Below are 12,794 nucleotides of genomic sequence, written 5' to 3' on the forward strand. Positions count from 1 at the left end.
TGGGAGTTGTACTTTCTCTTCCTTGTTGCATTGGTTCGGACGAATGCGTTTCTTGGTGTACGCTCGTCAGTGGTTCGGTTGCTTCTAATAGCCTTCATTTCTCTCGTTCTATCATAACCTTCACATCGCTCAGATCCTCATCAATCCAATCTTAATTAAATCTTGACTAATTTTCAAACTTAGATACTACTATTTTATTTTAAATACATTTTACCGATAGGGCACATGTGACATAGGTGTAAAATGAATTGAATGTAGCATTCAGAGTTTGGGATAAAAAGAGCTTTTCTGTTACATCGGATTAGATTTTGTACCAAGCATAATTAATATTGAGCGAAATAAGATTTCTTAAAATTTTTGCAAAATCTATAATTTTGCTACTGGTCAAACCAAACTACTTGTTTTGCTACTGGTCAAACCAAACTACTTTTTTTTTGCTACTGGTCAAACCAAACTACTTGAGGACGCCGTTCTTAGAGTCGCTTCTGGGGCTATACCATCATTTCCGGTATGCACATCTATCATTCGCCTGTTTTGCTATTTATTTAGATTATTATCTTCGTGGATGCTATCATAATTATCTATGGTTCTATAAACGTAGACAGTTTAATGCCTGAATTGTTTATTCATCTCTTTTAATCATTCCATAATTGTTTTACTACAAAGTATTCAATAAACTTATATGCTGTGCTTCTCGTCAACTATTTTATCATTTAAATCATTCCAAAACGATTTCCATTTCATTCTCGGATTCGGTTTGAGAGACAATGGAGCCAAATAATTTAATATATTATTGATTCTTTTTCTTCTATTGGGTTTATATGTGTTGAAATAGTTAATCTAGCAGATTCTTTCACTTCACTAGTAACAACAAGAATGCAAGGTGAATGGCATTTGTTTCTTTTCATTTTATGACCTATTTACTGAAGGTATTTTAAGCTTTAATTTTGAGTAAATACACTAAAACCAACATTTCAAAATGGCTAGATTTTGCATGCTAGATCAGGCCATCATCAAATCATAAGTTGTACATAGGTGACTAATGTTTAAATATAACTTGTTGCAGTATTGAACTAATAACCAATTTCAACAATCCCAATCCCAATCCACAATTTACAACTTTAAGCACATTGATACGGCGAATATGGTGTAAATTCCAGTGGTAAAACCGTGTCCGTTTCCTGTTTTTGCAATGCCCCTCCGACAAATACATATCAACACAAGCGGTTGCATTACTAACACCCAAAAGCACACCCTAAGGCAAAAACTCCATCCCATCTCTCCCATGGTGATGCCGATGCACTACTGTGCGGCTATCGGAGCTACAAATCAGCCAGCCTCGAGACTAAATAAACAGAAGCGAGAACTCGTCCCCCGAGCAAACTGATAAAACACCTTCTGCAAATGAAAAACAAAAATCTCCCTCCTGCCTGCAAATGTAGAGGCGCCACCACTAGTTGCCCATGTGGCCACGGGAGTTAAAAATTAATCCAATTTCAAACCTAACCGCTCGCCCTTTCTGTGGACTTTTCCGTTGCCCGTGTCGGAGGGATCGGTCGGGCGATGTAAACAGTGCCAGCCAGAGTGAGAGTACGACCGATTCCTCCGACCAAAAGCTCGCCCCGGCAGCCTACGTACCATGCTGGACAGTGTTGAACACAAAGGTAGATAAAAATCACACAAACCTTTGGAAAAATAACAACGCCTGCAACGCTTGCGCTGGGCAGCAAACGGTAGCAATTCCGACCATGAAATGCATGAAAGGCTCTTGGAACGTCACTGGCAAAATGGTGAGGAGGCTGAGGACGAAGCGGACTACAATCAACCAAAGTGCAACAACCAACAACGCACAAACGCACACCAACATACTCACACAGCTGGAGCGCTACTGGCTGAGCTTCGGGGCGTTTTAAAGGCGTACAAATGCTGGCGCGAAAAAAGAAAAGAAAAAAGCACCAAAAATGGAAAATCAAGCAATCGCGAAAGCCAAGCTCGCTTGACAATAAAAAAACGGGTTAAAAAACTCCCATACACTACCAGCTAGGACATTCAGCCAGGACCGATTCAACACGCATAATGAATAGCTTTCGTTTGTTGCTAGTGCTGCAGGATATGCTCGGATTCGTTGTTGTGTTGCTGCCTGCTTGCACCCTTGTTTATTTGCTCGTTTGCTTATTTTCCCTTCATTCCGGTTGAATGCGATGTCAACATAAAGTAGGAACCTTATTTACACAACGAACCTTGGGTGCGGGGCACGAGCAGAAAAAGAACTACCATAAAACATGTACACAAAAACACTCAAACTAAAGGCAAATAGAAATTAAAAGCTACAGCAGGTCAGTGTGTGTGTGTTGGTCGATAAAAAGCGAATTCGAAGCGAAGAGCCAGTCGGTCATCCGTTAAGCAGCGAATCATGCGTTAGCATAGGATGCGTTATTGCAACTGGTGGTGATCGTGCATGTAAGGCACATACTGATAGGTGTGCTTATGACATTGCAACGTCGAAATGCGCCCGATATTTTGGTTAAGATGCAATGGAATTAATGTTGTGTGCCGCTGGAGAATCGTCACCAGACCACCCCATGATCTATCGGGGGGTTTAGCTTGAACTACAAGATCCTTGCAATGGGATCACAATATTTCTAGCAAAACCTTGGTTGTCAGATACAAATCGAAATTGAAAATACTAGTCCATTTCATCTCGAATAGATTCCAGGAATAGCAGGAACATGACTAGTTTATCTCGGAAATACTATATTATGTCTTTAAAAATATTTTTATGATTTTCAGCTAAACCAATTCCCGCTAAAATTCTTTTCATCATCGAACACGCATTTATTATTGATGATTTTACCACCAGATGTTGGGTGATTTGATGTATGCTCTCTTTGCTTTTTCTTTATCCGACAGGAACGGCCTTTAATATTGGTTGCCGTGAAGATGAGAGCCTTCCTTTGGAGATATCGTTGGAGATATTAAGGCCTTATCTCACCCTTATATCATTATGTTCAATGCTCCCAACACATTCAGGAAGCTATCTCCCTTTATCATCTGGCGTAGTATTTTGTTGGTGAGCCGTTAACTGCATACAAGTTTATTCTTATCATTATTGCTTAGGTTACTTGCAATTCAATGTATCAGAACGTATAAATGTAATTTTTGGAATGCTGACTCACCAAAGACTTCCAATAGCGCGCATTGATAGACGGCGGCCACCTGCAACTATTGGTAAACATTTCCCTTTTGGCATGAGTAGTGGGCCATTTATGTTTGACACATATTTCATTCCGTACCATCTGGCACACTACAAGCGCCTGCATCGTCGCTTCAAAAAGGCACCATTCAAATAACCGATCCAAGCACTATCTCCGCCGAGCATCTAGGGAAACGATTGTTTGTGCCAGACCTGATGCCAAGTTGCAGTTACTAGATATGTCCTACCACAGTGCAAATCCAATCAACTTCATCTTCTTAGGTTTCTTTCCTACGTACATTGTATCCCCTTTACCCATATGAGTGGAATGGAGGCTACAACGGCATACAACGTCCCAGCTGATTTTATTGTTGCCGAACAGATTTACTTTTTATTTTCGTCATATCAACGCATAAGTGGCCTGATTGAATGAAACCGAATGCAATCGAATTTTGAATTGTGGAGCAGAACACACTGCGCCCGATGCCGCAAATGCCGCTGACTCTGCTGCTCGGTTTCCGGATACTCGGAGGACACGCGGTCATTCCTCCTCGCATGCTCGGGGGGATTGACTTGCATCGCAAACCGCAACAGCATATGCTTTGAAGTTTGTTGTGCCGTCGTTCTTCCTTGTGATGATGGCATGTGTCTCTCTGTAGAGCTTGCGTTAAGGATTTCTTCTCCTTGGCCCCAGAACCGTACCGTTGTGCAAGGAAGCCATCTTACACGGTTCCTAAATACGGGTGACATCTAGACCGCAGCCAACTACTGCGAGCGTCGTCGTTGTCATCGTCGTCGTGTACAGTGCACGGCAACCGCAACCATGACGTCCAGGATGATAATCACACAAACGTGCGGTAAATATGCAAAGTTGCAACCGAAATCCCATTCGTTGGATTCGTACCGAATCAAGCACCAACTGAACCGCGTTCAACGATAAAAGCACGTTTGCTGAAGCAAGGCATCGAATAGGGAGGAAAATTGCTCGTTTATTACAGTTTAGCAAACGCCAACGACTTACGAGACCCAACAACCGCTGCCGAACTGCTTTTGCCGGTAGAACGGGTCGCCAGCCATAGCAGTAAGCGCCATCGGGGTCTACTTTAAGCCGTCGTTCTTTACTGCCAAACTCTTCCACAACATAAGGCTGTTTGGTAGTTTGCGGAATAGTTTTCCATAATGATTATTGTACTTGATTGCCCATGCTACTAACACTAGTATGGCCACAGCTAACGCTTCATGGAATTGGTAATCAAATGTTTTTTATCCTCATTCCTTTAAAATTGCGTGATAAATGGTATTTAATAAAAATCTTTAGTTTTCAGCTACTCCTGATTTTCTTCTAAACTGCCTTCCGATCGCTGAATGAAATCGGATGCAATTTGTTAACAACCCGGAAGCACTCGGCTGCCTCACCAAAGCACAAGCGCTCGGTGGCTGAGCGGAAATTTGGAAATTGCCCAAGAAATCGATTGACCTATCGCCATCGGCCAAAGCTCAAAGACGGCAACCAAAAGGGTCACGGTAATTGGCGCCGGCAGTGTGCTGTGTGCGATGCTACCCAGCCATCGTCCATCATCTGTCCCATGAATAACAGATGAGGCTGATTTGTCTTTCTCCATTTTAGCCTCTGGATAGCTTTGTTAGAAATGTGCCAACAGCAGAGCAGAAGGTCTTTGAAACCAAAAAAAAAACTCGGTCGCCCTAACTCGGGTTCCGTCTGTCTGCTCGGGCAGGAAAAGTTTCCTTTTTTACACCAGCGGCACCGGCTGGCAATTCGCACAACCACGACAAGACGATGTCATCGCACAAAAATGGAATTCTTTCCCTAGCGCCACGCTATAGCACTACATCATTACATACCAGACCGGACAGACCCGATCGGCTCGCTTCTGTGCTTTTCATCAGTGACCAAGTTCTAGGCACAAATTGATGCTGGAGCACATTGTTGCATGTAGATCGTTGTTTGCGACACGTTTGTGACAAAACAAAAATTGATGATTGAATTTTAAAGGCATGGCATTTTTCATCCCCAAATTATATCTTAAAAGTTAAGGTCAGCAGAGAACTAGTGGGATTATCACGATGTTGGCGCACAGACGTCAATCGGGAGGTTGTAAAATGTTTTATTGCCAAGTGAGAAATGTTTATGAAAAATGGCAAAGGTTTTTGGTAATTATTGTACGGCGCAGCAAAAGTCATAAACTGCCGCGATTTTACCTTGGCGCTGTGACCAGGATAGTTCGAAGTTTGGTTATTCATCGCGAGATTTGATTGTTGGGCCTCACGAGAATTCACTTTTTGCATCTGAGAAGCTAAGCCAGGAGCTACAAAAAGTTTACTATAAATGCTGGATGCTTCCTTAGTAGAGGCGCACACGCGTATAGGCGCAAAAACTTCGATCGGGAGCTTGACAAATGTTCTTTCGTCAAGTGAGGAGTGAGTAGCAACTCCAGCGATTGTACATATGATTTAAGGGTAAACCATAGAAATTTTATCAATCGCTTTACAACCAAGACAGAGACATAATAAACTGTATCAAGATCTACAGTAAACAATCAAATATTAGTGTATTACTATTTCTCAATTACCATCACATCTTAACTGATGGTTAAGGGGGACTCTTTCCTTGCAAACCCCTATTTTTAGCTCCGATAGTGACTGACTCTGAACACGTGAGCTGTGAGCGGTAAAAGTTTGCGTGAGTTTTCGCCGCCTGATTCGTCCATGCGTGACAGGACATTACGACTAGTTTGCACATTATGTAGACAACCCACGAACTAGCGTTAAACGTGCCCAACCAATCAGTTTAATATCAGGGAGCGTGTGCCTTTTCCGTGCGGGCCTGAACTTTGCGGTTTGACGCGGGTACTAACAACATGCGACGGCTTTTTAAGGCCCATCGTGCCTCGCCTCCACTCGGGCTAATCGGCTTTCGTTGATGTGGGTGATTTCAGTCGCCCGCCACTTTACTTTCTATTCACCTACCCCGGAACCTTAAATTTCCGAAAAACTCAATCCCGTTCCTGCATTCACAATTAACGAGTAAGTACATGAAAGCTTTGGAACGTTAGATTCATATAAATAACACCGCTCAAAGGGCAAACGAATCTAGCTGTTTGAGGCCTACACTCGGAAGCCAACCACCAAGGGACAATCCTTTCGCCCCCGCGTCCCATCATCCTTCCAGTTGAGTGTTTTTGAAGGAAAGAGAACGCTCGTAACCTCCAGCTCGCCCGTTTGCGAGAACCTTTTTGCCTGAATAGCTCTGCACGTAGCAGTAGGAAATCTCAGCCAGGCCCAACTGTCAAAAGTAGTTGCCGGATATTCAAACAACACCTAGTTGACACCGAAGACAACCCTCCGTCGTCACCGCCTCAACCATCAAATGGTGGCCAACCGCGACTTTTCCGCAAATCTTGTCGTCAACTCGTTCTAACCCCAGTCCATGCTGAGCGCAGGTGACTGTGGCCCGGTATCCCAGCATGGTTCCGTACTGCCGGAAAATTGTCGGAAACAATTAGTTCAACTTTCGGTAAACACCACACAGCGTACCAACACACACGATCGGCACCGGCAACAAGGCATGTGTACAAACCGAACCGGCAACGGCAAGCCCTTCACCAGCACTATTAACTCCACAAGTTTACAGGTTGGTCCGTTTGAATGAGAACCGGAGCCATAACAACGGCGGTGCGTTAAAAATGGGGTATGGGGAATTGGTTAAGCTTCCATCAACGTACTGGGAAAAAGGGCTGCTGCAAATTGAAAGAAGAGCAGTTGTTTAATGAAATTGCACTCAGTCAAGAAAAGGTGATAAAGTGTTGGACGAATTATTGCCTTAGCTTGATTGCATTTGAAACAAACTGAATCGATGCCGATTTCAAATGAACCAGTACGTGTTGGTGATCGATTAAATAACAAATTTTTAAAATATCTCTGCTCTTTAACACTCTATGGGTAAAACGGACACAGCACAAGTCTGCAACAATTAGCCTTTTGCGATTTGCTCAAACGAAACGGTTCAGTCTCATGGTTTCATATGATCCGTACAATCAGATGACAAGCGAAATGTCGAAGTCTTGCCACGATCACGGTCATGTGAAATCAAGAGACGGCTTGTTGTAGCTTCATATGATCTTAAATTAAATCCAGTATGTTTATCTCTGTACAGACGCATCAAACTGTAACCTATTTTTTAAAAAGATATTGTACAACACGAAGACTGCATTCCACACTACTCCCATTCTAAAGAAACGGTTAAACTTGCTCAAATGGCAAGATTCTCCTTAAACGAAGGAGCTGATCACTTATCTCAATCTATCAGACTTTGTCATATCTTTTGATCTAAAATCGATTGAGTTCAAATATACAATTATCTAAAGCAACTACTCCTTTTCGGTTTGCTGATATGTAGACATACGTGAAAATGAATACGCTCATGATCATCAAATGGCTCAGCATTTTCTGCTACCCAATGAAACTGCGTCAAAAAACTGCGATTAAGGTTTAATCCAATCAAATTACTGCAAGAAACGCCCTACAATGGAATTGTTGAGTCACTTAGGAGAATATTTATAAAATAATAGTATAATATTGTTGTAGACCAAAACTGACGAAACCCTGTTAGATGCGTTCGAGAGGAAGATGCTCAGAAGGATCTTCAACCTCATATCTGTGAAAGGACAATGGAGAAGCCGCTACAATGACGAGCACTACGAGCTGTACGATGATCGCACCATCGTGCTGCGAATTAGACTCGCCAGGCTCCGCTGGGCTGGTCACGCCATGAGAATGACCGACCTAGCCCGAAAAGTCCTTTTAAGCCATCCACACGGACAGAGGAGGCGTGGTAGTCCCTAACTGAGAAGGTGTGACGCTGATGCTTCCACCAGAACGTATAATAATTTATAAGTCCGGGATAATTTATTGGCAGACGAAGGCGCTGGACCGAGAGCGGTATCGAGGATTGTTGCAGCAGCCCAAGACGGCAAAGCGGTTGAAACTCCGGATAAGTAAGTAAGAGAGTGTAATATTGTAAACCCGTTGTGCATTTTTTCAATCATACAATGCAATATTTCAAAAAGTGAGGAGAGATTTTCTAGGCAACTGCTATGCGATCCTTAAACGCATTTATTATACAAAATATATTTTTCTCAATCGGTCTCTTTCTATTCACAACTTATAATCTTTATACACATTTGAACGAGCTCAAAAATTAATCGGAAATGTATTATTCACTTAATCGCCGAGTTGAAATTTTGCAAGTTACCACAATAGGATTGCCAACTTCCATTATCCAGTTGAAACAGTTCCATTATATGATTCCTAACCCTTCAAATAAATAAATAAATAAATAAAAAGCTGCATTGCAAGTCTCCTCCTAGTGTATTTCAAATTCAAAGGTTCGATTGTACAGTTCCACAACGGGTCAATATTAAAATATCCATAGAAAATATTCTTCTGAGTGACTCAACAGTCCCATTATATTTAACCATCCCCATGTATAGAATAAGATATAAATAAGTATCTCCACGGAACATCTCTTGACCTTTCACTTCACCAAAGCACACAGTCGATTGAAACGTTACGGCAATGTGATCATTTGTCTTGTACAATAGAAATCAGTTTCCCACAGCACAGCAGATTAATTAGCAAATGTCTTTCCGGAGTGTAATTGAATCTCGCCATCCAGTTCGATTCACTCGTTGTTCCTTGCCTCACCGAATCCTGGGACCGAAATAGTTCAAGACACCGGCACGAACTTCTATTTTGACGAACCAATATCAAACACAAATTAATTAAGCGTTCAATTAGTCATTTGCCTACAAAATGCTTGCCTCACTAAAGCCTCATGCAAACACTTTCCCAACAGCACTGACAATCGTAATGCATTATAGAGAATAACGAACACAGTTTTCTACGGACGCTCCTCGAAAAGGTAATGACCGTATGCTGAAGGATACACACACACACACTCACACTTACTCACTTACTAATGGGACAGAGTGGCTCGTTAAAAGTAGCCAGCCCGGCTGACCACTTCACTTTTGGGCCAGCCAGCCGAAAGCCTGCAGCAACTGCTTCGACATAATTAATGGGCAGATCGGACACGTTTAGCAAACAGGGAAAATTACAGACATCGTACGACTTTCGTCCAACACTAACTACGTTCGGTGTGAAAATCGCCAGCTCTAGAACGATTCGAGTGGGGCTGGTCCACTGCGGGCAGCCGGAGGGAGCAAGTTTTGTGCCTGATTTCTATTTGATAGGAGTTTCTTTCGTTGACATGCCAACGGCTGAGTGGTGCTTCTAGGATGCTGTGGGTTAAATTAAGGGATTACTTTCTGTCCGTAACTCTCATCAAAGCGGAGATTTCATGCACGCAGCATTAAGGCAAGATTTCACTAAACCATTCATGTCATGAGCTACATGTCGTTCAGAACGAAAATTTCAACCAAACGAAAAATTCCTTCACAAGTCTCAGAACGCTTCCTCATACATGGTTTCTCTTATTTACCAGTGAACCATGAACCATAAATTAAGTGCAAATAAAATGCCACTTGACCATTCGCCGCTCGAACACGACAAAAACTTTTCCTTCTTCAACGGCAGCGGAGCGTTTCACACATTTTTCATCAGCAGGTTACACGTTTCCGGCCATCCGTCTGACGATTTCCGTTTGAATTAAATATGAGCATGTTGCCAGCCCTTCTTTAATTAAATATCATCAGTTTTAGGAGCTATGGTTTGGACATGTTACAGCATGTGAAGTGTGTTGACCCCCGCCCGGGTGGAAAAATGAAAAACTTTTGCTCCTTTTTTGCCAACTGACTCCGGGCAGCTAAACAAAACCCCATCCGGCTTCACAAAAAGCAGACATAAACCAAGGTCCGGCGAAAATTTGGGAGAAACCCCATTTTACAGCAGCAGCCAAAAACTTGATAAATAAAATTGCTTATTAAACATTAATTTCATTCTGTGCTACATTTTTACCACAGCCCACCGTCTGGGAAAAGTTTGGCCGTTTTTCCAGCTGAACGTAACCATTTGCCGAATTGGCAGCTGCTTTAGAATTGTAAGGGTTTGGCGCCACCTACTGACGGCGAGCGATAACGATGGGCAAGAAGTGCCTTCCATGAATTGGTAGCAGGAGTGCGTGCCAACACACTCACACACAGAATGCTAAGAGAATGCGATGGAGGGCATTCCAAAAGGCGAAATTGGTTCGGATCGTCGACCAGACAAATGGCAAACGGAACGGAAACTTATGCTTGACCGCCTGACTGTGTAGCAACACTTATAGGGATCAGCGAAAGAGTTTTCTATGAAGAAGTCTCCCCCTTTTGATATTAAAAAGCTTAACAGTAAAAGTTTTCAGACGTTCTGTATTTTTTGAGTACGTAAACATATTAAAATTTACTATTCACTAGCCATATTTTTTACAGTTTAATATAACATTTAAGATGTAAAACTGTTGAATGTAAATGGTGTCGTACAATAAATAATTTTCGGTCTGATCTGAATTACCTTAGTTAATGTGTAGTGAAGATGATGATAGGAAATCAATTGCAAGGATCCTTCTACAATCTTCGTAGGATTCAATGTAAGCCATCATGTAGAGAATACTTGACCCCATGTATGCCCAGCCAACCAAAAATCCAGCAGCCTAATTTTAGAGCCACCAACAACTATTCTTCTAGATAGAGCAATTCATTTTTGTACCACGAAATCGACATGATTTATCAACAATTAACAGATATGAATTCACGTTTGGTGTAACGGTGAATAGTTATTACTCCCTTAAATGAGCATGACATAAATTTAAGAAAACGACTTACCAACACGTACACGGCAAACGGCATCACGACCACGGCCACTAGCAGATCGGCTATTGCCAACGACACTATAAAATAATTGGTCACTGTCTGTAAGGTTCGTTCGCGGCAAACAGCCAATATCACCAGCACATTACCAAACAGCGTCAGGATCGGGAACAGCACAAGTATCAGGCACCAGTAGTGATACTCTTTCACTGGAAGAAGAAGTGAAGCAAAAGAAGAAAAGAATATTATTGTATTATGTAGAGTAAACGATTTTTTAAATTTTATTTTAAAGTAGATATACTGCACAAAAAATACGTGATGAGAGCAAAAATTAAATTATTATTAATATACAATAAACAAATTATGGCTGATATACCTCTCTACTCTCTACATTCTCTAGATTCGCTTAGTCAGGAATCTGTCGGGTGTAGTTGGCTCTGCCTCAATCTATTGCTCTCGTTTATGATACATTCATTGGACTAACTACATCACTCTCAGTGACACTGGTAGGCTCGCCTCCTGACATGATGTTCCAGCAAGATCACAACTCGTACATCGTACCAAGATTCGGACGCAGCCATGACCTAGCTCGCCAACCAACCAGGGCCACTATAGTCAGACGATTTTGATAGCCAATGCCGTTCCCATCCGTTGTCTAGACATCGTCTCCAACGCTACATCGTCACCGGGTAGGCAGGGTGAAAGTCTCTTATCACCTCTCGACCGCTACTCGAGCGGTGCAGTAAACTCTCGTCGATGCGAAAAGCCTAAACGCAAACTAACTGAAAATCTACCCCAACACAACGTCAGACTACCATGGCCACAAACATCCTCCATCGTCGGGAAAACGGACGAAAGATAAATACTCACATTTTATTCTATTCGTAAACACAGAATTATGACATCTCAATATTAATAAATCTTCATGCACGGGCTTCACGGTTGCGGTGGTTCCGGCACCATCCTTTTCCATGCCACGTGTTGTTGATTCCACTGTGCAAACGATATTGTGCCGCAGGAACTCTCGAAAGTAAAATTCCCTCGCAACAGCGAACGAGTACCGCTCGAAAATTTCGATAAAACAGGTAGGCAGGAACCCAATGTAACCGGAGCCGGAGCCGGAGCAAGAGCCGGTTGGGTTATCTCCGCCGCAGAAAGTACGAACGAAATGTAACGAGGTACCCTACTCGACACTGGCCGGCGAAGGCTGAAGAGGGCCCGTGGGCAAGGGCGGAAGTAATATAAATACAAAACCCCGTTTTAACATCCTTCTGCCACCGGGATTTCGGGGCAGCTCAAGCCGTGCTCAAGGCGTGCGAAAAGTCATGGAAAATTAGGTTTTGTAGCGCACGGTTACGGGAAGAACACAGGGGCACACGGGTCTTTCCCACGAGACCTCTACAGAGGCAATGCGGAATTTTTGCTAACCCGAGTCGGCCCGAATCTGTGGTGTTGTGCTATTCCACTCCGGTACTCACTTCCGGAAGAGAAGTACCAGACGCCGAGAGTGAGTGTGCGAGGCGTGTGTGACCGGATAAACGAAAACATGATTCAGAACCTCCATCGTGAGCTTTGCGCTGGAAGTTGTGTTTGAAGTTTGCCTTAATAAGATTTCTTCCCAGGCTCGCCGGTACCACCGTCGTTCAGTACATTCTCAGTACCCGGTCAACCCTTGGGGGCATTCAAATGTGAAATAAAACATTCAACTCGCTGCCTGCTCTCGGCGCAGGCTGTTCTTTGCGATCTTTAATGCTTGGGACTGGAGCCGAGTACTT

General features: G+C 42.9%; 1 protein-coding gene across 3 annotated transcripts in view; it reads right to left on the reverse strand.

The window, feature by feature from the left end:
• The window catches only part of LOC118506342 (dopamine D2-like receptor), a 169,166-nt gene that overhangs the window by 108,501 nt on the left and 47,871 nt on the right, over positions 1 to 12,794 (reverse strand). For all 3 annotated transcript variants that reach the window (XM_036043327.1, XM_036043326.1, XM_036043325.1), the window contains exon 3: positions 11,035 to 11,228. In XM_036043327.1, the coding sequence (XP_035899220.1) occupies positions 11,035 to 11,228 (194 nt within the window). The remainder of the gene's footprint in view (positions 1 to 11,034; positions 11,229 to 12,794) is intronic.

The sequence above is a fragment of the Anopheles stephensi genome, chromosome 2, assembly GCF_013141755.1.
Source record: "Anopheles stephensi strain Indian chromosome 2, UCI_ANSTEP_V1.0, whole genome shotgun sequence".
NCBI lineage: Eukaryota > Metazoa > Arthropoda > Insecta > Diptera > Culicidae > Anopheles > Anopheles stephensi.